The sequence below is a fragment of the Trichoplax adhaerens genome, genomic scaffold, assembly GCF_000150275.1.
Source record: "Trichoplax adhaerens TRIADscaffold_4 genomic scaffold, whole genome shotgun sequence".
In the NCBI taxonomy this organism is placed as follows: Eukaryota; Metazoa; Placozoa; class Uniplacotomia; order Trichoplacea; family Trichoplacidae; genus Trichoplax; species Trichoplax adhaerens.
The window spans coordinates 503,574-528,893 of record NW_002060946.1 but is presented as its reverse complement, the minus strand read 5'-3'; the positions used below and the strand labels follow the sequence as shown (position 1 = coordinate 528,893).

Here is a 25,320-nt window from a genome sequence, read left to right as displayed (position 1 = left end):
GATTATGCATCCTATTTTACTTTAGCCATTTAGTAACGATCTATTATTGAAACTGTCCGATAGATTTAATCGATTTATGCATAGTATATAAAATTAATCGCAGATAATATCTCAGCTTGTACGAATTTAACACCACATTGCTGGGATAAGTTCACTGCTAGATGTGCGATGCTTCCCACAACGGGAGCCAAAGAGAGTTCTGTTTGGAATTTTCCTCCTCCAATCTCGATAAATTGCCGGCTGGCATTTATCTCTCAGGCTATACATGGGATTTTTCATAAACTAAATCAAAAGTGTGCCACGTTATTTAATTGTGTTAGATATAATTTCTTTAAGATCAATTCTGGAATTTCGGTTTGAAATTATTTACCTTAACTACTTGATCGTTGCAATATCTCCAGTCAACTTTGATCAGTCTTTTTGTCATATCGCCTCGAACACAATCTTCATTATAATACAAGGAACCAATGTAAGTCACATTATAAAATCGTGTGTTATTCCTTTCATAGTATTCTTCATGGACAACGTCCGGAATTTTTAATCTTTGATCGGCAATAATATGCATATCTTTGGCTTGGCAATCAAGGAGGGCAACTCCAAATGCATTAGCTGAAAGTTTAACGCGTCTCATTTTCCCTGCAATAGTTTGTTTGTCTGATGGCTTTGGTAGCAAAATGCTACCGTCTTTTGAGGTGGGATTGCTAACGTAAATAAGGCCTGATCGAATCTTACAACTACACATTTGTTTTATCAAACGGAGAAATGGACGCTTATAAGTTGAGGTTGCTGGATATAATCGCATATTTCCAAAGGTTGGAATATCAGCTAAAGAGTAAACATTAAATTAAATGATTGAGATCTCGGAGATTGGTATAAAATTTTATCTTAAATATAGCATTTAGTGTCGATTCTGACGATATGCTACATCTGCAAGGGATATGATTCATCAATCTTTTTCTTTAAATTAATACCTAGCTAATTTGCAAACTGTGGTTGCTAGATGTGATTAATAAAGTAGAATTAATTTCTAGTGATATATTATATGATTCTCTTACATTGACCAAATCTTTAGACTTTATCTACCTTACTATAAATCAACAGCGTTTATCAGTAGCATAGACGAAATAATATGTAATCATTACAAACCTTGTTATTTCAGGTAATACACTAGTGCTACTGTTTCGATAAGCAAATTACATAATTAAATTCATATATTACAAGTGTATTTCTTGAATTCTAGCTGTAACTTACAATATTCTATAGGTATGCTACCATTGCCATAAAAGACTCGAATATTACTGGAACGAAATCCATTGTGGACTAATTTATTATAGAGCTTGAGGACATTGGCAGCCATTTTGCCGTCGTTTGGGAAATTATTAACCAGCATTATTGCGTAGTTTGAACAATATTGCTTACTAGGATCATGTCGGCATCGAACGAAGCGAAATTTTAACTTATTCCAGCTAATTGACGGTGACAATGTTTGATTGTGTGATAGTGCCCGATTATTGATTCCCTGAGATGATATCGCTCCATTTGTATTTTGTATTTGATAACCTACTAAAAGAAACTCTAGCAGCAACGATAGGATTAGATTACTTGAAAGCCAAATTTTTGCCATGGCTGAGCGTCAATTAATAAGACGTAAAGAAGAATTGATAAACTACTTATATGCGTTTTTTTCATAACATCCCGTCATCTCGTTGCTATCGTAATATAGCATTCTAGGAGTACCCTGTATTGACATTCACGATAGTAAAAATGAAAAGTTATAGCATTGCTATATGGAGAATTTCTTTATTTTAGGAAGTCGACTAATTTGATTATACTGTACTGGTTGGCAGTAGCTACGCTGGATTGCTATTTGCAACAAAATTTTAAAGGATTATATTCCTTTATAGGGATCTTAAACCGTAATACCATATATAGGCAGGTATTTTCGTTACTATATCTAAATTAGTGTTACTGAGTAAGGTTAGAATGAAGTTTGTAACTTGGTGGCTTGTGATGGCACAGTGTAGCAGTCTAAATTGGGTCTACGTTAAGGACCTTATTAATGCCAACATTGAGCATTATTGTACCATAAATGGTGTTGTCACTTTTAATTTTTGCAAAGAGTCGCTGATCTAGTCGATATCGCCTAGTTAACTCTATTCTGGAAAGTTGCTAACAAATAGTTTTCTAGCGGCTTTAAAGCAGAATACCCAGTAGAATTAATAGATTTTACCACTGGACCAAACAGTTGGTAGTCAGTGGTATATGATAACATAGATTTCTACTAATTATGGACTACTATCTGCAGTACAATAGCTCCCATCTCGATCATACACATCGCTCTGATTCTTTCGGTGAACTAGGTCAATTAGTCAATTATATGTATATGTGCAATGATGACAGATTTATAGAGATATCAGAACAAATAATTGAATAAATGAATGATATAAACATGGTCTGTGAGTAGGAAAACTAACGACTATTTGATCTATTGTGGCGGTTAGTAGAGTATTACTAACAGCTCATTCATATGTGTAGAGCGGCATATTCTCATACTTCAGGGGCATTATTGTAATGTTACATTACAAATATAATATAAATTAATAATATACTGTACATACCCAGAAGGTTCTTATAACATTTATTGTTACGATAGTGACCATTGCTCATATTCTTCAAGTATTGTACCAAAATGCTGATCCAAAAGATGATGACTGTGAAGGCATCATCAGCAAATTTCAATATTTTTAGAGACGTTAATGAGGCGCCGTTGCATAATAATGCATATGTATACGACCTGTATAACATTTACTATTACAAACAGGGGAATTTTCTTATATTCTTTGCGTGCAGTATTCAAATACTCACCCAAAGCACAACAGATACAATTATGTAATCGGTATATTCTCTCATTTTCAAAAGCTTTATTGTAATATTATAGTACAATTATATGATTTACTATTTAAGGCTCTTATAACATTCACTGTCTCAAAAAAAAGGAACTTTCTCAATTTTTTTTGCCTACAGTATTCAAACTAAGCACAGTAGCTATACGCAATATGTAATCAGCATATTCTCCCATTTGCAAAAGCGTTCTTGTTGTATGTGCATAAGGTCCTTAGCACTAAAATGCTTGTCCAAAATGTAACAGATGCAAATATGCAATTATGATTGCGCTTATATGCTCTTATTTATCGGTATAATCTTATTATTATGTATATCCCTATCATTTAGTGGCAATCATTGCTTATTTAGTAAAGAAGCGGTTAATATCTGTAATTTTACAGTATATCACAGGTACAGCAGGCATAATCTTATTATGTATATCCCTATAATCTAGTAGTAATTATTATTTATTTATTCAGTAAAGAAGCAGCTAATACCTATAATTCTACAGTATATCACAGGTAGAGCAGGCAATATCTTATCATACAGTATAGTAGCATAGCAAAAGAAAGCATATAATGAATCAACTATAGTACACTATAGTAATACGGCCATCTTAAACAGTATATACCTGATATATAGTACGGTAGTTAATCAATTTCACCGGCAATATAAGAGTGCGAATTTTTTTGGTGATTTACTGTTGGATGAATGCATACAAATCCCAAAATTAAAATTCAACGCCATATTGGAGCGAAAACATTAAAATTTCGCTCTTTTACTGCGCAGACGCTGTGATCTGCAGCATGGTTACGTCATGTAACAGACGGAACAGACAGCGGCATAGCCTCTCTGGCACCGTTGAAAAAATGATTACCGGAGCCGACAGCTATACTATGGATAGTATTGTGCTACATTCTTGACTCGAAGTTATAGCGAGTACTATAGCATCATCAGTGCGATTATTGGCTACTACTCAAATTGATCAACTCTCTAACTGTTCCTGCAACATTTAAGTTAAAGGCATCCCCATATTGGATGAAAATAGTACTCCTGTAGGGAGGTAAGTTCCTTGTGGTTAGATTGATCTCCTTAAAGAGTAGTTTTTACGCTATTCTATTATCGGAATTCAGTGAGAGATCGGTTATTGAAGACAGCTTGTAATTAAACAGACATAAATCGATGGCGTCGAGTGGAAGTCGATCATTTAGACTTGCTAAATTTGCCTTCAAAGTGGGTATTGGAGTAGGTGCAGTCTACTTGACTGTTGTGGAAGGATTATGGAGCAATTCTACCAATAACAGCGGTGAAGTTTATAATAAAGTCAAAGCAACCTTTTTACCCCAATTGAATCAAGCGGAGAAAATGGCAGCTGAGGACAGATTATCTAATTTAAGAGTAAGTAATTGAAACATTGGGTTAAATCGTTGATCATACCAGGATGATAGTTGGTCTTGTGAGATGTTGTTTACCTACAGTTTGAGGGTCCATATTTTTGCGATAAATGCCACTATTCATTTCCAGCTAGAACGAGATCGTATGCTAGATCTCACCCTATCAAAGATTAACTAGTTATAAAGTTATTCCGCGCTATTACGACGTATTGAAGACAGATGATACACTGCCGACAGTAAATAGAGCTGTCTAATCAAACTCCTCTCTCTCATCATCCTAGCAAATAAGATCTCCTCCCATACGGTATGGTAGTAGCTTGAAGTAATCAGGCTTCTATCCACTGGCCTAGACATCGATATTTTAACATACTTATACAGTACTTATACCAGATCTGATGCTAACAAAGTTCAACTAGTTTTGAACGTTTTTGTGTCGTTAGCTAGCAACTCTACAGTATACTGTTACGATGAATTGAATCTTTCTCGTAAACTAGAATGCAGGCGATGTGTACAATTATATTGTCAAGATTATTTACGTATACATCTTCAGACGCAATACCTAGATATTAACACTAGATCTGATACTAGCAAAGTTGAACTAGTTTTAAATGTATTTGTATCGATAGTTAGCAATTCCACACTATTGCGACGAATTGAAGACAGATTAGGGACTATCTACAGCAAACGGATCTTGAGCTGCCTAACTTTTATATCTGATACTAGCAGTATTTCCTACTACTGTACAGTATATGCTTGTATTAACCTTAAGTGGCTAGACCATTACCCAGTACCAGTAGCTTAGACGATGATACTGTATTTTAATATACGGTATATAGGACCTAGCTTTACTTTAATCAGGATGATTACTGTGTACCATGTACTATGTATTCATGTAAAATATATAGCTGTTAAAGTTTCTTCATTGTGAAATTATAATGCAGATGATGGGCACAGTTACATTGTAAACGTGAGCTAAATGCAAAACTTGTTCACCTATAGTATTATATGGCGCTATGACTAATGGACAGTACTCGTTCCTTTACAGGATAATGTGGCTACAGAGAAGCTCAAAGAATATTGGAATAGTGGAGTTAACAGTGTCTTCTTTGGTTTAAAGAATAGTCCTGAAAAAATCAACGATATTATCAAGGATTCCTTAAAGTAATAATTGGGTGTCAATCAGTAATTTTATTAATCATGAAAACGGTTAACAGCATCAGTTATATGTTATTGGCATCGTTAAATGGATAAATCGGAGTCTATTTGCAATAACTCAAAGTATTGACAGTTCTTGATAGCTGCTGAACAAATTTAACATTGTTATTTTATGTATAAATCACTAAAAAATTTAGCTACTTGTAAATTATCTCATATAAACTTAATGTTGTATGTTTGCAATTATTGGTGTGAGTATATCCTTTGTACACGTTACTCTATAATACAGCATTGCAAATATCTTCTAGATTGAGCGGATAATAACGTTATGCTATTCCAAACTTGATATAAAATACAGTTACGAGAAATGTATTGATTTATAGTAGGAAATAAACTTTGACCGTGCATGTGACGATCTTTACAATCCTATCAAGGATACCCTCGCTATCATACACCTATAATAAATCTTTACATGATCGTAACCTTATCGTACAGTGCAATGAGTTAATTCAACCAGGAGTGATAGCTACTAATCAAAACAAGGAATATGATTAAGAAAGAGCTAATCGTAGGGCTGTAATGGCATCTGGTGAATCTGTAACAAAAGAAAGGCTGGATTATCTCTTTGACCGAGCCTCATTTACCTCTAAATATGATCATTACTGTATACTACTTCAACATTAAATCAGCACAGGGTAGTCGTAAGTCTTAATGCAATGCAAGAAATTCATGATAACTTTGTCTCCTTATAAATTAATATTATGCATACCTTTAATAAAATCTACGATTTCAATGATCTCTGAATGTACTTTTTCGTACAGAGAGATAAATTCATCGAGTGGCGGAATGTTGAGTGATCGTATACTTTGCATATATTCCTTGAAGTCAATGAAGTTACAATTGAGAATAGGTTGAAGATTCGAATAATTGGCAGTAGTAACGTTAAAATGAAGTACTGCAAAACGTTTCTCTAGCAAGGTAATAGTTAGCACGCATCGGTATTTACAGTGTGCTATGATACTGGCCGTAAACGTCGTCATACCTTAAACAATTGCGGGCAACACTTGCTTAGTAATTTCATCGTTTGGACGGTGTCATGAAATAGTTTATTTTCAACTAGTTTGCATATTTTCCAGAATTATACCAGTACACAGCGCAAAGATTATATTATGTTAGTATAGCAGACACTTTTATACCTCGCAAAACGAAAATACTCTTTCAAGGGTTAGCACGACAAACCTTCTATAGGAGTAGTTGTAGTCGCGGAAATACCACGAACGTCTATTAACAATCGTGATAAAGATTTAAAAATCTTTCCGAAATGAGCTGGAATTCTACAAAACAGTTGCGAAAAAACGGCAAGGCGGCAAGTTTAGGTTTGCTCTTTTATCAGAAATTGTAATGTTATTTCAGTTAACAATAAAACATTGTCAAGATAAGGGAATACCTAGGCCATGCTTCTATGATAAGGTACTTTAAAGCTTTAAGGATTAGAAATCGGATATGCTCAGTAGGCCCATCATAGACTTCCAAGTATGATATCAGGACCGACAATATTTTCTGAAAATTTACAAGATTACCGATGCTCATACCTGATACAGTATGTACGGGAAAGCAAAACATAAATCATTTGTCACTAACGTTGATGTGCTTTACTATCGAAATCCCCATATGTTCGATAAACTTGTACAAGTTTTGTGCATAAGCCTAAACAACATTAGAATTCTATTCATACAGAGCACTATATGTTTCAATAAATTAAAAAGGTACCTCAATGATGTAGGAGACCTACCTTACGAAGTGCTATTTCGCTTTCAAACTCCATTGAATTTAATACGGTAGATATAATTTTATCGAAATTATCGAACTGAAATATGTGAAATAATTCATTTAAATCAATTTTCTTTGCTAATATGATAGTAATTGAGAGGGCTCAAATACCTTCCGAGGAGCATTTCTATAATCCCTTGGGGATTTTTCTATCACTTCAAGGATACTTAGCAAGCATGAATGAAGAACAGGTATCAGCGTTGGTTCTCTTAGATATAGTTGTTGCGATAGTGCCTGTGATAACACAAAAAAAATTGGACAATATTTCAAGTCGACGCTAACTGCTAACTATGACGTGTAATACACGATAATACAATATATTATTTACGAAATACAATGACTAAATATGTCAGGTATTATTTTTTGATAGACTGACATGGTAAATAACACTTGCTCGTTCATATCGTTTCAGCTCGGAAGCATCCTACATGGTATTCAAATATATAATAGGTAAACTTATAAAATGCTTTCGTGATTAATAAACTGGTAGTGGAATAGTCTTTTTACCACATTGTCAATAACATGTTTCAGGCACTTGATGCTTATTATCTTATTCTCAACCTATTAATAGATAGGATACAGCTTAACGACATAACTTAATCCATAGGCAATGTTACATGGTTATTTGCATTACAAGTTTATTTGCAACCTTTATCACAAATGTGAAACATGGAGTAAGCGATACCTGATGATCATCAATTAGAGTTAAAATTGTAGGAAGGCAAGAGTCTAGGTGATTATTTAAATGTGGATGCTGAAAGAAAGGATTCTTAGTTAGTACGTTGACATATAAAAGGATAAAGATTTACGTAAATGAATAATTTTTGCCTTGCCTTAACGTTAGAAATTATCCAAGCTAGACAATATTTCGCTATTGGATATAATTTCCAGTTAGAATGGCATATATAGGGCTGCATTTCTTTCATAATTAATGATAAGAAGCCATCTGGATAACGATTGATAAAATTTCCTAATTTGCAGTAAAAATTTTTAATTTATGACTATGAGACAAATGATCGCTTCTGATGTACTATTCAGATTTTATCCTTACCTTTATTAGCAGTTCTTTCCGAACGATTTACTCCAGTTAATAAGGACGTAACATTATTAAGATTACACGTCCGTAGCAGGGCGGATATTAAATCTAAAATCATAATTAAAGAGGTAGTACATAAAAAGTCATGGTTATAAGCATGTAGATGAAACTGAAACATTTCGCAGTAGTAAATGAATGTATTAGAAATACTTAGAGCTGTTATGACCGTCCTTTGCACTTGTTTTCACCTAAACGTGAAAAAATTACACTACTGCAGGATTACTTTCTTACCATCAATATATTCAATTGCTTCAGGTGTAATCCATGGTAGATTCTTATTTGCATAATTGACCTCATTACTATGACATGCTGCAAAGAATATGAAAGCAGAGCAGGCAATCTTTCTAACTAACGACCAAACAAGAGTACAGTTATTTCCTTCCCCTTCGCAGTTATCAGATTTCGTAATTCCACAACGTAATAAGGATGCCAAAATGTGTATGCTGAAGTAGGCTTTGGTGTTATATAGTTCAACGTCTCTAGGATTTAGTACTACACAAGCGATATCAGGTTTTAAGCTATTTGTTGTACTAAATAATTGTAGTAGTATCACATTGCATTTATACAATTATCCGAATATAGTATCTTCTCACCATCATTTTCATCTTTTAACTTTATCAGATGTAATTCCCTTATTAGATTGGCACAAAACATTAGTAGATCATTTTGATGTTGATTATCATGTGAATTAGGTGGCTCTTCCAACAGCCATTCCGATGCGTTATCACTGACTATAATACACTGTACCACGTCTGTCAGCGTTTTCTGTCCATAGGGTGAGAAATATCTCATGTTACTTAACGCAACTATTGAAATATTACAGTACCTCAGTAATTTTATACCGCATAATGTGATTCTTGACTCCAATACAATTGCTCATCCAATAAAGAGTGAATCGTCCGATAGAAACAACCAGCTGAGCACCATTTTGGAATACGATTGCATAGATTTCTACATTTAAGACAACGTTATTTAGAAATAAATCTAGCCAAATTATTATCGTTATCCAATCTAGTATAAACCTTAGCTCAATTATGGCCTTTTTTTCAGCTTTAAAGCTCATCATTAATTGACATATAGTCGTTAAGACCAAAGTAAGGCTGTCAGTGGAGTTGTCATTCTCGATTGACTGTACAATTTCCAATGTCACCTACGGCATCCATGCATTCAATGCGATCGAGTCAATGAGGAGAGACATTAGCAAAATAGTGACTGTTGTTACCCTTATAAAAGCGATAGACTTAATCATATTATATATAGACATACCTTAGATGGATCGAAACTCAATTCATGATTACTATGACGATAGCACTCGATAAATTTGCTCCATTCATCGCTCCACCAGGTTGTTGACATGTTGGGAGTAGTAGATGGAAGACGATACTGGCAGACTATGGGTATCTCGAATCCCCATGGCTACAGACTTCCACTGGATTACCTTACTATAGTGTAGAGTAAGGTAAAGTGCCATATATGGGTTATTAAAGTAGGATAGTGTACCATGTACGAGAGACGGACAAGGGGTCATATAGGACCATAGCGACATTTGTAGATCTTGACGTGATGATCCTAACCACCATTAATAATAAAATTAATTCATTGATTCACGCTCCAGCAGTGAAATATTTATGAAATTACTCAGTATTTATGATATGCATTTGAAAACTATTAACGTGATTTTTGTATTGTTATAATACAAGATTTTATTTAGGGACAGTAAATGAGAATGATTATTAAATAGAGGAATACTACGAATTAACGTCGAAGGCCTATGCTCGATTCCCTATGTTGTAGAGTTATAGATGTATTTTACTATAGGCAGTCACTTCTACATAGTATTGTGCATTGATCTCGTTTTTTTCTAGTAGCTCATAGGAGCGTTTGCATAGCCTGTTTACATTTCATGATCAGGGAGTAATGTAATAGGAGGTTATTTTTCTGGTGGCCTATTGCAGGATCTGTGTAACCTGTTTACATTCCGGTTCCGGAACAAAATACGTAGTATCAGGCAGCACCAGGGTTCAACACCTACGCCTTAAAGACCATAAAGATTTAGTAATCAAATATGATGTGGCGTAATTATAAACCTACGCCATTATAGCGCTAATCGAATGCAATTATCTTACAGCTACGGTAAGTACTGTGTCCTACAAGAATGCGTCTTTGATCAATTAATACAGTATAACACAAAGGATTCCCGACCTGGTACTTGATCCAATGCTATTGGATGCGATCAAGTAATATTAGTGATCTGCGTATAGATACTATGCTATATTCTACGACGGCTAATTAATACATAGAGCAATTAAATTATAATTATTGTCACCGATACGATAGCAGAATTCAGATTCTAAGAACACTTAGATCTCTACTGTGCTATAGTATAAGCTACTTATCTTACAATTTAGACAGTACAAAATTTAAAATGTGAAAAAATTTTGCATACAATATGTCTGACAATATGAATTGTACCATAAGGCAAGATGACAATTACGAGAGGAATTAATCCATCCTCTAGGAAGTGGATAAACTATGTAAAGACTAATGGCTAGCAGTATAATCGATAGCTCTGAAATGACATCAAAAGTTCTGACTATCAGAGAATGAAATTTATTTATCTAGGAATAAACTGCAGCTAGTGCATGATGCATATATCCATTTATATGTGCTACATATACATAAAGAAGCGATAGAATAATCAAATATAGCTGAGTAGGAATGCTGTACAACCTTCGATTGGGTAGATTGCTAGGTAACTCAAAATAGCTCATAGCTGAGTATATCGCAACAGTAGAGTAGTAATTTGTTATCTTCTGAAGATTTTTTTCCATCATTATAATATACTGTGCAAGATCTCAATCTCTGCAAGATTTGCCATGAAAGATATCTCTCTCAGCTATCTGTAATTTTTCCGATAAAATCATATTATGTAGCATATTATAATTATCAAGAGTCACTTCATAAAATTACTTTATATAAACATGAATATGACACATTATGATGCAATCGAAGCCAAAGTCCTGGCTAAGGTTGATTTAATAATCAGTTCGATACACAATGGAACTATTAATTTAGGTATTAAAATTTCCTAACTTTTATGCATAGAATAACTGACATCCAAACATAATAAGAATTTTCTATCATCTTAATCAATGGGTTGTTAAAATATTTTTAATGGTTCAAATTCAGTCATAATCAAGAATTGCACTTCATGAATTATTATTAAACTACAAGCCTCTAACGGCCTTGCCTGTCTAGTCTAACGTAAATAAATTAATTATATATATTATAGTCTACCTTTCAAATTAGATTAAATGAATTGAAATTAAATTAACAGTTACTAACTTTTAATGCTGTATATCGATATGATGATATACACTTCGATCTTCGTATCATCACCTTTTCGCTGAAATAGAAATTATCGTGATTATGTTATTGGTTAGATCGTAATCACATAATATTTTGAATTTACATTCGGTTGTACAACTTCAAGAATTTTAGAAAGTATTTATCAAGTCGTCCTATAAAAGCTCTATATGCAACGTAGATCATGTAAATAATATTCAACAACATCAGTTTATTTGTTTGCTAAAGGCCATCTTATCGAAATGTCTATTATTATCGTAAGTTACGATAATAGCAATTTGTAGCAATTCAAGACTACCCTACTTTACTTATGAAAATTAGTACGGTGTTGGTTATAATCACACCTGAAACATAATTTTGCTAGATATTTTATGTGATCGCATTTTAGAACTTTATTGTTCGGGCGCGATTTTATTTTTTGACCAAATGCTATAGATCACTTATTTGGCTATTTTCATAAAATAAAGCAGGACTTAAAATTTTCTACTGTCTCATTACCAATATCGATTTTAAGGTCTTTCCAAGAAGAGAATCTCAATACAGAATAGTATACGTGACATATGTTAACTTTTAGATACAAAACGTTATCATACTGATATGCAAATACGATTGCAATGATGCTTTTATTGTAAGTTTGTCTTTCACGGATTTTCATACCATACCCATTTTATATCGCTTATGATATCAATTTGTTACTTTAGCTAACCTATGGTAATAATCTACTCCATTTATCCATATAAGCCTTTCTTGTAAGATGCCTAACTTAGCTTCATAGACAGGGATTTCTACTAATGGAAAAAATCTATTGGAAATATCGCAATAACTGATAGCACCTAGAACAGGATATTAATTCCATGTGCTCACCATGATTCACTAGAAGTAAATGCAATTTCGAATAAAACAAAAAAATGCGTTGTATATTTATCACTTATACCACACCTAGTCGCTGCTTGATGTACATTCCTGTAATAATGAATCACTTTATATTTACCTAATTACGATATGCTCAGTCTATCAAGCTCATAACCTATTGGCTAGCTGCAGTAAAGAGGAAACTAAACAAAGTCAACAATTCCTACTCATATGTGACAATCGTTAGCGATCAAATATATCATGTGACTTGTGAAATACATTTCTCTAGTTCTAACTATCTGGTTATGATATTAAAATTTCCACTTTAACTTTCTACCATCTGTTGATGTTCGTCTAAAATACACATTTTGCTAAATCACGTGTTAAATACGTTAAAGATGATTTCTAATAATTAAATAGTGAACAGTTGGTAATATACGATATTTAAGGTTACGACAAAGAGCATTAACAATCTGTTACTGTGGGTAGCGCAGTGTGCTTGTAACTTTTTTAGCTCTTGATTAAACCATAAAGACAAGGTGCAATTTGTTCTTGTGGCATAGTAAGAAAGCATGGCAACTGACGAAAAAGGAGATTTCGAAACACAAACTAAGCAGCCTAATGGATACTTTATATCCAAGAAGAAGGCACTTATTCTAGCTATAATTGTTATAGGTGTAATTGTTCTTGTAGGTGTTTTGGCTGGAGTGTTATCTCAAGGAAATCAAACTAGCGGCCATGGAAGCACTGAAGCTGTTACTACTATGGCTCCGACAACGATGGCTCCAACAACGAAAGGTGCTACTGCTAAACCTACAACAGCAAAGCCTATATCGCCTTACGCAGCAGTGAATAATATTCGCTTGCCAAAGAATGTCATTCCAATCCAATATTGGTTCACCTTAGAAATCGACATGACTGCCTTAACTTTTACTGGTAGTAATGTCGCTGAATTGAATGTTACATCACAAACCGACATTTTTATTTTTCACATCAAGGATATGGAAATAACTACAACACCTCAAGTTGCTACTGATCAAGCTTTACAGAATAAGCTATCTATTAAAGAACACAAAGGCTTTAAACCTAATGACTATTACTATGTTGCATTAAACAATGCTGTAGGAGCTGGTACTTATTATGTCCGATTTGACTTTAAAGCTCCATTATCAACCGTTCTTAACGGTCTTTACAAGAGTTCTTATACCAAACCGGACGGTACTAATAAGTAAGTTCATAACAATAACTTTAGAGAACGATCAATTTTATCAGAAACAACAATATCTGTGGGTATAGTAATTGATTCTTAAACGTCTCAAGTCATAGTAGCTAAGAAGCTGCATATCAAGGCATAATTACTTATTACAGACAATAAATTGCATGTCTAGGGTACGATAACTGATTTTATATAATGTTATCGCCCAATCTCATTTGATGTGCTCACTCAGCACATATGACTATTTGCATAATTAGTTACCGTTAATTAGTTAGATTAACAAAATTACTCAGTAACTGTTTTTTTCTAGAGAATGCTTAGTTTTTTTTATAGAATCGAACTATTTGTCATATGTCATATTACTGATAAAGGTAAAAGGTCAATTATAGTACGATAGTTAATTAGACATATGGAAACTGTAGCAATGCAAACTTAACTTTTAAGCATGCCGGGAATGAAAGTAATGATTGTATTTGGCGGCTACTAAGATAAATACATGCCTTATGTTATGAATCATATTGCTTACAAAACGATCATATTTAATATGTTCAAGAATTCTAATTACATTACATAATCTAATCATACACATTATGCCTTAAAATTATTTAATTTAAATCATATCAAATTAGTATTAATTAATATTTACTAGCCCAAAAATAATTTAACACTATCTTGACTTCGAAAACTTTCCAAATAATGAGTCTTAAACTCCATCCCAGAAATTCTCTACCTCATTCTATCCTGTCTTAAAACCAATACAACGTCCATCTAACCAAGGAAAACCTAGCATTTGTAGATATCCTTCACGTGCGATAAGAAACTGTAATTATACAAACCAATCCTTATACTCTATAATGATAAATATTGTCGTCAGAAAAATTTTTAAGATACATAATTTAGTATGTTGTTATTTCTTTGGATTGATTCACAATTACTTAAGCAGGATTAAATAAATAAGGCATTTAATATAGTATTCGAAAGTTATTTTTAGTGGTACATAATAAATCCCATGGCTCTTATTACAATTTGGAGTGTTACATATTACGATTAGTCATTATAGAATTATAATGAGAATTCCTTATTAATTGAAAGACTCTTGGATTTCTCTCATCATTGTATCGAAACTATAATTAATATTGCGACTCTGTGGATTTAAGCATCATTATTCCTTAATGACTAACAAATTATACGGATAGGGTGATAGGAAAAACGAATTTATGATCGAAATTTTAATTTTAATTATTATTCAATATCACATAGATGGCTAGCAGCCAGTCAATGTCAACCTACTGATGCCCGTAAGATCATACCATTGTTGGATGAGCCGGAATTGAAGGCAATGTTTACAGCCACAATTAGTGTCCCCAATAATTATGGAGCTTTATGGAATATGCCAGAATTAACATCGGTAGCAGCTACTCGACCTGGATATCTTACAAAAACTTATCAAAGTAAGAGGAAGCACGATCATCCAATGTTACTAAGATAGTAAGAGCAATTGTTTACAGTTATAAAATTTAATCTATCTTCAAACGTTATAAAGCATACTATTAATAATTTTTGTTTTAGCCTCAAAATTGTTATCGTTTTTAATAGCAATATTATTTTAAATTTCTTATACATTAGATATAAGTGTGTTTTATTGCTGTCGATTTGTTTCTTGTTAAGAATTTATACTAACTGCTAGTCCTTTTTCGAAGCAACATATAATTAAATTGAAATTGTGAAGAACTAAATTTTGCAACAATCTGCAATGATTTACCATGCCTACCATACATTAAATGAAATAAATCTCAACAATACCTGTATCTATTATACTCCCTGCACTTTAGTCCTTACGCCTCAATTTCATAGATATCGTACTATAGTCATTTCTATAGTATAATACTCCATAGATACCTATTACCACAAACATTACCAGGATAAAATAGAGATACTACTTTAATAGTGCTTCTATTATACGATATCAATTGCAATATGTTGACTAATTCTCACAAATTATACTTAAAATTGCGCAGCTTAGCAATTATATATTTGCCTTTTTTGATTATAGGAAGCCTCCGAATGAGTTCTTACTTACTGGCTTTCGTAATCTCAGATTTCGAATTCAGAGAATTAAGAACCAAAACTAACCTACCGGTAAATGTTTGTTGTTATAATGGATCTAATTGATATAATTATGAAGACAGCAAAATTTGTAACTTGTAGCATAACTTATACTACAATGAAATATATCTCGCTACTAAAAAATGCATTATTTAATTGGTACCTTTCAGGTTCGCGTTTGGTCTACCCCTCATACCATTAATCAAAGCTCATTTGCATTGATTGGAGGCGTCAATATAACTGAATACTTTGAAGATTTCTTTGGTGTTCCCTATCCACTGCCAAAACAAGGCATGCAAGATTCTATTTCTCTAACTGATTACGAGTGTGTTTATTGCTTGAGCATATATACCTGAATTGCATACTATAAACAATTCAAAATTATACTGCTTAAGAAATTCTATTAGTTTAACAAAATCTAATCAAAGATACCCAGTTTTTTCTCGTTAAAACATAATCTGTACATCTTATAAGTCAAACAACTCATCAAATATAACTTAAATGCTACATTGTTCACACTAACTATTCTATCTCAAGTTAATATAATAATGTTATGTTGTCATTGTTTGGTATTATAATCTCATTGAGCAAGTTTGAATAGTGATAGAAACTATATTGATGTGATATTCAGCTAATTTCATTAGATGCTTGGTTATTAAGTGGAATATCTTTACTAATCAACCATATGAAGTTCTAAAATTTTCATATATCAAAATATCGTACAATAGATATGGTAGCTATTCCTGATTTTGCCGCTGGTGCTATGGAAAATTGGGGTCTCATCTTGTATCGTGAAACTGCCTTGTTATATGATCCAATGGTCTCAGCTGCTGGCAATCAACAACGTGTAGCTGTTGTTGTTTCTCACGAATTAGCTCATATGGTTAGTGTTCACTGATGACTTTCTTAAAATTTATTAGTACAGTAAGTAGTCTAATTAAATTACGTGAAATCATACTTACGCGTATACCATATTTCATTTATATAGCATTGCTATTCTTAATCTTACCGTTTGTTTCGTAGATGTATCCATAATCAATACATGCTAATCCAATAAATTATGAATTTGATAACCTTCTAATTCTTTACAGTGGTTTGGTAACTTAGTAACCATGAGATGGTGGGATGACTTGTGGCTAAATGAAGGTTTCGCCAGCTTTACAGAATATCTTGGAGTTAACGAATACCAACCTGATTGGGAGATGGTATTAGACTTTCTTACTTTTACTTCATGACTGCATTAGTACTAGTGAAATGTGTAAAGCCTTTACATCAAGCATGAAAGGATATTTTTAGTACAAACAACGTAGAAATACAAATCACCCATATTTTTTTATCTAGAATAGATGTGCTACAAAAACATAAGCAATGTTATAGATTCAATCAAGTTAAATTATTTTGTCGTGATAAATACAAATTTATTCAACATAAAGCCAATATAGTTTTTCTTCTATAAATTGTTTTATAGATGTCACAAATTGTTCCTCTTGACTACCAGAGGGCTTTTGGATTAGATGCTTTTGTAACATCTCACCCTGTTCAGGTTACTGTTAACCATCCCGATGAGATCAATGAGGTTTTCGATGCAATTTCATACTCTAAGGTAGAATATAAATCATTGCTAATCATGTTCTATAAATTTGGTAAATTTAGTTTCATTTTTTGTACGTTCAATACGAAAATGTAGACAATGACACGTTAATTTATATAATACGCATATTAAATTCAGTAGTTGTTTATTTCTCCATAGTAACATTGTACGTAAGGTATATTCATACTCAAGAAACTTAAGCTACTTGAATGATTTCATAGGGAGCTTCTATCATCAGTATGATGAGACAAATGATGGGCAACGAAGACTATCAAAAAGGCATTTCTGTAAATAAATTTTTGATTTTACTAATTGTAATATTCCATTTGAAAGGCATCATCAATTCGTGACAGAATTCCTTTATATGCTTGCGCAATAATTGTAGAATTACTTGAAGAAATACGAATTTAAAAATGCAGTTACCAGAGACTTGTGGCGAACCCTAACAGAGGTACTCTATTTATTATTTCACATCTTTATTAACAAAACTATTAAATTCCTACGCCTATAGATTTTAAATCATGTATATATATTATACATTTACTTTAAAATTGAACCAATTTCGGCTTAATTAGCGTAAAATCTATAAAAAGAGTTCATTCTATATTTGATCTGGTCCATTAATTCACTCGTATGATTTATATTGTATTGTTATAATCTAAAAGGCTTCAACAAGAAATATTAATGTTACTGAAGTGATGGATACTTGGACACTACAAATGGGATACCCAGTAGTAACTGTTGGCGACGTCAGTGGTGGTAAAGCTACCATTACACAAAGGCGCTTTTTGTTAGATCCTACTCAAAATCCAGATGTTGATCCAGCTTCATCTAAATTTAAATCTCCTTTTGGGTAAGATTCATATTTCTATCCTAGACTTAGGGTAGAAGCTTGCTACATGAGATATTCGCTCTATGTAGTTACTGCATATTTAAGTATATGTGACTAACTTTATAATCACCAACCACTTCATCATGAATTTAAGTTACATGTGAAGATTCTGACAGTTGAATACCGATACATGATACCCTGCTCCATAAAATAAAAAATATACTAGAATATAACACTCGCTGGCAACTTTAATGCTAGTTAAATAAAGGTATTTGATCAACTTATTATACTAAAGTTCAAGTTTATGTTATTAAATATTTATAGATACAAGTGGAATATCCCTATCACTTACATAACTGCTGATGATCGTAATACTGTTAAATCAACGATTTTTAAAATGAATTCCAGTAAGTAGCAATTAAGCTCAACTGTACAAATAGCTTTATTCACCTTGACATCATTATTGCAATAAAACAATTTGAATATGTCTATCGTACTTTATGCTTTGCCAATATTCTATTTCCAGCTTTATTTAGCTGTTATAATTGTTACTACATGGTTTATTCTGAATATTTTAATCATTCTATAATTCCGATCAATAAAGATACTCAAATAACCTGGCCTGACGGCACTTGGCTCAAGGCTAATGTTGGCCAACTCGGTTTCTACCGTGTCAATTATCCAGCCTCTAATTGGAATGCAATTATTAGTGCTTTAGTAACTAATCCAAACGTAAGTCAATTAATGCGCTTTTTACATATTTTTGTAACTTAAGTTTTTAGTAATTCAAAAATTTTACTTCTTGTTTAGGAATTTCCCAAAACTGACATCAGTGGTTTGATAGACGATGCCTTCAATCTTGCCAGGTTAAATAAATCGTAAACTAGCGCGTTAAATTTATATCATATACGACAGTTGTTTTATGATTATTTGTTATTTATACTTTAAATACCATTAGAGTTGGTCAGACTACCTATGATATTGCTTTGGGAACTACTAAATATCTCACTAAGGAGACAACATATATCCCCTGGTATACTGCTACCGCTGCACTTGGTGAAATAAGTTCGATGATTTCATATAGAGAATCTTATGGCAGTTTCCAGGTAAAGATAGGCATATAAATAAATGGGCAATACTGTATATCTGAATTTAATTAGATTATGCAAAGTTTAGGAATTTTAAACGCAGATTTTGCATTAATAATCTGTTGCGACATTGAATAATTTTTCGCTAATTTTGTTAGAAATATTATTTGCAACAACTAAAACCATTGTTAGATACCATTCGTTTCGAAGATGTTGGCTCTCATACACAAAAGTAGGCAACTTAATATAAGGAAAACTACAATAATCTTAAAAGAAACGCGTTAATTCCATTTTTACTATGCATAGTTCCTTCAATTATTTAATATTATTAAATTAAAATGGTCTTACTAGCACAAGATGGACATATTACATACAGGTTTTTTAGAATTTTAAATTTATATCAACAACATTCAGATTGCTGAGAACAAGAGTAATGTCTATTGGATGTGGTCTTGGATATAAACCTTGCCTCGATAATGCAACTAGAATGTTCCAAGCATTCAAGAGCAATTCTGCTGCCAATGCGTAAGAACGTCTATCTCTCATCTAGTGTTAAAACTAATCTAAATTCTTGTAGGTAAGATTTTAAAATCGATTTAAATATTTAAATTTTATTTGTTATTACAATAGAGTCCCTCCTAACTTGAAAGCTGTCGTTTACCGATATGGTATAGCTTCTGGAGATGTTAGTGATTGGGATTTCTTGTATGAATACTTCTATAAAACCAATGTTGCTTCAGAAAAACGAACAATATTAGATGCTCTATCTTATTCCAGCACTCCATGGATTTTGAATAGGTATAAATTTGAGCAATAATGGAGCTTAGCCATTGAAGCTAATTCAAATTTGTAATCCTTGATCTATATGTCATCACTGATTAAAATAAAGATGCATAAAAAGTATTATACGTAACTTTATCGATGTAAATAACGGAGTTAGATTCAGCTAGAATTTACTCTAATACTATTCATCTATGGACACAGATATTTGCAATGGTCGATTAATCCGGCTAAAATCCGATCACAAGACACGACCATTGTTATCGATTATATTTCTGCGAATATTGTTGGTAGACCATTGGCATGGGACTTTGTTCGTCAAAATTGGCCCTATTTAAGAAAAACGTAAGATTTTACTTCATCGATAGTTGATGACCAATCTCTTCTCATATTTCACATTTTATCTATTTAAAGAATTCTGCAAATGGACAAACATTCATTCTATCTACATTGACAGAGGTTTTTATTAAATTTATTAATATTATTTATTCATTTACAGCTATGGTGGAAGTTTCTTCTCCTTTGGTAGATTAATCAGAAGTACTGCTGGTAGATGGGCCTCTGAATTCAGATTGAAGCAGGTAAATTAAAATCGCAGTTTAATAATTTTATTTTAAATAATACGGTATTATCAGTTTGATGGTTATATCCTCGAGTAAAATCGTATAAATTTTATTTTAAATTAGGTGCAAGATTTCTTTAAAGCCAACCCTGATGTCGGTTCAGGTGCTACAGCGGTTAATCAATCTCAAGAATCCATCAGAAATAGAATCAAATGGATTACAGATAATGAAGCTACTGTTGATGCATGGCTTAAAAAGAATACTAACTAACTTTTATGTCCCTAATAGAAGCAATTAGCAGCAATAATTTCTCTACCAATGAATGATGCATTTTTATTTGCCCATGTTTCTTCTTGCTATTTAAGTCATACAATGAATTCATACGGACTAAAGTAAATAATTTTTATAATAGTTTCGTTGTTTAAAATTTCTATTTACTCATTTTTTGTCCGTTAGCAATTCTAGTCCGTGTTTTTTTTACGCTAATCTAGTACAAATGCAGTAAAGTTCCTTACTTTAGCGTAAGGCTAATGTTATACGGTATTTATTGAAACCGCATTAAAGACCAATTGGAGGCCAGTTGGTATATCTGGGTACTGAATTATTATTTGTATCACTTGATACATTAGTGGGAATAAAAATATGTTTTAATTTGCTTTGCTCCAAATAGACAATGAAATTAATTTTTTTGTTAACGAAGTATACTTGAGAATTGACGTTTAGTAATAATTAATGCCGCATGAGTCACTGTAATGATACTTGGAGCTACTATAAGATTGTAAATTTACAGTAGTTCATGTACTGTATAGTTTCTGTAACCGTAATTGTGAACTTAATTCTGGCACTAGTAAAAGATTTTAGCAAATCCTTTGCAAAGCACAAGCATGATTAGTATTTATATTAGCGACTCTTAAGGGCTCTACGTCAGTATGATAAATTTAATCTATAATTTAGTAGTCATTAATTCCATTGATACTATAAAAATCATACGATCGGTTTGAAAATTATACTGATAAATCTACGGATCTTTACTCATTCATATCACCAGAATTAATTAAGGTCTGCCTTCGATTTAGTCCATATAAAACTACACTTTCGTTCACTTATAGTAGTGGCATGTGTTATCCGTGATGCTTCAGTAATTTTCATTTCGCTATCTTCAAGAATTATAATCATTAAATATTACAAGAAAGCATGATAGACAATAGAATAAACAAGACAACTAATTTACTGGCTGCAACAGCTCCGAATTCATTAATATTGTAGGTACACAGATATGTAAAACAGCTATTAGGAATAATAAATATATCAGGAATCGATCATCGAAGGATAATATAACTACAGCTATAAGTTAACTTCCGATTGGACACGAGTGAAATTGACTCAAACCTAAGGTTGAATATTCGCAAGCGTATATATATATCCCACAGTAAGACCATTTAAATATAACAGAGAAAATTAATATTAGTAAGCGAAATATTAATGTATTACATCGAATGAAAGTAAATCGAAATGTGTTTAGTTAATATAATACGACAAATAGGAATCTTAACCTTATTTTCAATCATTGAATAAGATAAATAAGAAGCATAAAGAGATGGAAAACACTAACCTACGGGCATATTGCATAAAGGAGAAGCGATTAATTAAACAATTGTATTCTCAAAACCCAGTTAGATATTCCATAGTTTGAAATTATACATAGTACAGGAAAGGAATGAGGAATATGTCTTACATATACATTTTGAAATTATATTTCCTTTCGGATTTACGGATGTGTAATACTTTGAAATTTTCAAGTCAACCAATAAATACTAAGATAAATACGAAATTTATATCCCTATCTTTCTACAGACGCGAGATTCGAAAAAAATTATCAACGAAATTCAGTGTTTTCAGTATTTATCTCTATTTCTCTACAGAAGCGAGATTCGAAAAATTATCTACGAGGTTTAATATTTTCAACGTTTAAATCAACAAGATCTACTTACGACACGATAGAAAAGACTGGCATATCTTTACAGCATATATTGGCATGTTGAAGGAATGAATTCATTAAATAATAGAAGATTACCGTCGAAAATCGCAACCTGGTAACTGTGAAAACTAAAAATGGCTGAAAATAAGCTGAGATTGACAGGAGAACTATCTATCGAAACGAAGGTAACGAACATAAGACTGTTAGATCATGGGGAATGAATTTGTCCATTAACACAAGATATCATTAAGCCCGTATACTGTATCTTACAGGAAAGGCTAATACGTGTATAAGAGTTCGATACTACAATTTGTGAATTCCAAGATAGATGCCATTCTTTGGAGAAAGTACCAGACCACACTTAACTTGCAAAGGAATTTCAGTTTGATCAATTTTATAGAATCGAAATGTTAACAACAGCTTTATTAAAGCCATCTTGATCTGTAGTAAAGCGAATTTGGCTCCTAGACAACTTCTTGGTCCTGAACCAAAAGGTAGATAGCTATGCGAATGCTGCTTACTATTCAAGTTGGTTTCAAATCTTTCCGGCTTAAAGTTGTCTGGTTCAGGCCAAAATTCAGGGTCATGATGCACTGTATAAACTGGTATCGCTACACCAACACCCTTAGGAAAGACATAGCCATTGATCATTGTTTCAGCATTAGCCTGATGCACGTAAAAATAAGTCGGTGGATACATTCTTAGAGATTCGGAAATGACCCTATCTAAATATTTCAACTTGGCGACACCATCCAAAGTCATGATGTCATTGATAGAATAGCGCTGCATAATTTCGCTTCTTAATTCCCTCTGAATATCAGGGTTCATAGCCAATAGGTAAAGAGTAAAGGCTAGAGCACTCGCTGTTGTCTCACAACCCGTCAATAAAAATTGTATTGATTGACCAATTACTTCATCATCAGTCAAGCTATCACCATCTTGAATCTTCAACATGGCTTGTAATAAATCAGGATAAGTCTTACTATGTTCCTCCTTGAGCATCTGACGTCTTTCCTTGACTGCTTTACGTAATACTTGCTCTAAGTAGGAAATTCTATTCCAGCTGAAAAGTTGATCTAACCAGTTACATAATGTGGGTGGCAATATAGCAAGCATTAAATTACGGAAATTATAATTACGGTATAATTGACGAGCTTGATGAGTCATTTGGTCTGGATTCTCTTGTGATGAGACTTTAATTCCAAAGGATGTAGCCAAGATCACTTCCATAGAGAAGGGGCTAAGATATTGCCATAAATCAATTACTTTTCCATGATTAATCGACTGATGTAATTTCCTAACAAGGGTAGATGACGATTTGGTTATGTACGGCATGGTTAATTTTAATTCAGCATCGTTAAAAACCGATAACAGCATATTATGAAGTCTTCTCCATGCTTGCCCATTCAAGGAGAACAATCCTAATCCTAACGGAGGTGAAGGCTTACAAATAGACCATCGATCGATAAAATTTTGAGAATATTTAACAGTGATAGCCTTAATCATATCAGGATCTGCCACAAAAATAACCGGCAATCTACCAAACAACAGACCAAATATTTTACCATACTGTTGAGACCATTGTAAATGAAGGAGATGTTCTCCAGAACCAACTTGTAACAAATTACCAAACATCAAAGTCGGCTTTGGACCCGGGATTCCAAGTCGTTTAAAGAAAGCTAATGGTGCTACAAAATAGATATAAGCTAAGCCAAGAAGAAGAACAGTTACAGCAATGACCATCATCGTTGGATTGGGCAAATAACCATTCGATGCATCCATTTGCGTTTATTTTGAGTTTTGGAACTCAGCAATCAAAAGTGTTTTGCTGTCGGTTTGTCGCATCAATTAATTAACACGTACGTGTTGCGATTATGTAACTCCGTAGGCGACCTGCCAGTGCACCTGTGCTGTCGCCGGTCATCCACACATCAACAAATCAACAATAGACATTCGTGCTTGGCGGCAAATCTACCGTAAGTGCTCGAGATACAGTGCGTTGTACTGTAAAGTATACTGTATAGTACTGTACTGTACTGTAAGTGACAGTGAATTATACTGTACTATACAGTACACACTGTACAGTACAGTACTGTACACTGTACAGTATCAACTGACTGGCCTTCAATACAGTAGGTTGGAAACGTACTGTACTGTCAACCGAGGTACTGTCAACCGTGGTACTGTCAACTACGGTACTGTCAAGTCTCTGTCGGTCTCTATTCTGCAATCTGGATAAACTTTAATGAAGTAAATGCAATTCTTACGGCATCAAATTATAAATAAAATATAAAAATGAAACAATTCAGGTGAAATGATCGCCATGAATCAGCTAATTAATTGTTAAAATACCATCTATATCACATTGTTACACTCTCAGGTAATCCCACTTAGCAGTAAAACTGGAATTACTGTGATCTACTCCATTTGCAATATACAATAATATAGTAAGTCGTGCTCTTAACGGTATTGACTAACTGCTTTACAGTGTGTGCTGTGCACGGCTTATTATAGTCCAGTATGTAAATGCCTATATTACTAGATGTAGTACTGCGATATTTAAGCTATCAGCATTATAGAATAAAGTCCA

The 25,320-nt window shown here is 32.9% G+C and overlaps 5 protein-coding genes across 5 annotated transcripts; 2 read left to right on the top strand and 3 right to left on the bottom strand.

Moving 5' to 3' along the window:
* Positions 1–126: 126 nt before the first annotated feature.
* TRIADDRAFT_55164 (uncharacterized protein) lies at positions 127–1,624 on the bottom strand (the record flags this gene model as incomplete). The annotated part of the gene is made up of 3 exons (XM_002111280.1): positions 127–282; positions 371–825; positions 1,252–1,624. The coding sequence occupies 3 exons, from the start codon at positions 1,622–1,624 to the stop codon at positions 127–129; spliced, it is 984 nt and encodes a 327-aa protein (XP_002111316.1).
* Positions 1,625–4,065: 2,441 nt separating this feature from the next.
* TRIADDRAFT_55163 (uncharacterized protein) lies at positions 4,066–5,442 on the top strand (the record flags this gene model as incomplete). The annotated part of the gene is made up of 2 exons (XM_002111743.1): positions 4,066–4,281; positions 5,323–5,442. 2 exons carry the CDS (start codon positions 4,066–4,068, stop codon positions 5,440–5,442), a joined length of 336 nt encoding a protein of 111 aa, XP_002111779.1.
* Positions 5,443–6,263: 821 nt separating this feature from the next.
* On the bottom strand, positions 6,264–9,714 carry TRIADDRAFT_55162 (uncharacterized protein; the record flags this gene model as incomplete). The annotated part of the gene is made up of 12 exons (XM_002111279.1): positions 6,264–6,310; positions 6,672–6,766; positions 6,880–6,992; positions 7,225–7,299; positions 7,374–7,496; positions 7,639–7,686; positions 7,770–7,823; positions 7,948–7,991; positions 8,314–8,406; positions 8,590–8,850; positions 8,952–9,123; positions 9,625–9,714. The coding sequence occupies 12 exons, from the start codon at positions 9,712–9,714 to the stop codon at positions 6,264–6,266; spliced, it is 1,215 nt and encodes a 404-aa protein (XP_002111315.1).
* A 3,488-nt stretch (positions 9,715–13,202) lies between these two features.
* On the top strand, positions 13,203–21,081 carry TRIADDRAFT_35766 (uncharacterized protein). The gene is made up of 20 exons (XM_002111742.1): positions 13,203–13,804; positions 15,053–15,243; positions 15,846–15,931; positions 16,069–16,225; positions 16,636–16,781; positions 16,990–17,103; positions 17,367–17,501; positions 17,711–17,776; positions 17,875–17,940; positions 18,155–18,342; positions 18,646–18,728; positions 18,926–19,053; positions 19,132–19,187; positions 19,280–19,427; positions 19,568–19,641; positions 19,824–19,934; positions 20,040–20,207; positions 20,394–20,534; positions 20,689–20,770; positions 20,876–21,081. Exons 1-20 carry the CDS (start codon positions 13,341–13,343, stop codon positions 21,020–21,022), a joined length of 2,751 nt encoding a protein of 916 aa, XP_002111778.1. The 5' UTR covers positions 13,203–13,340; the 3' UTR covers positions 21,023–21,081.
* A 1,952-nt stretch (positions 21,082–23,033) lies between these two features.
* Positions 23,034–24,512, bottom strand: TRIADDRAFT_55159 (uncharacterized protein; the record flags this gene model as incomplete). Its single annotated transcript, XM_002111278.1, has 1 exon — positions 23,034–24,512. The coding sequence occupies one exon, from the start codon at positions 24,510–24,512 to the stop codon at positions 23,034–23,036; it is 1,479 nt and encodes a 492-aa protein (XP_002111314.1).
* Positions 24,513–25,320: the final 808 nt, after the last annotated feature.

Excerpts from the sequence above, each read along its gene's own strand:
- TRIADDRAFT_35766 (XM_002111742.1), top strand. The coding sequence starts at position 13,341 with ATGGCTCCGACAACGATGGCTCCAACAACGAAAGGTGCTACTGCTAAA. Across the intron at positions 16,226-16,635 it reads TTCTCTAACTGATTACGAGT|CTATTCCTGATTTTGCCGCT; the intron begins GTGTTTATTGCT and ends TAGATATGGTAG. Across the intron at positions 19,642-19,823 it reads GTTGGCTCTCATACACAAAA|ATTGCTGAGAACAAGAGTAA; the intron begins GTAGGCAACTTA and ends AACAACATTCAG.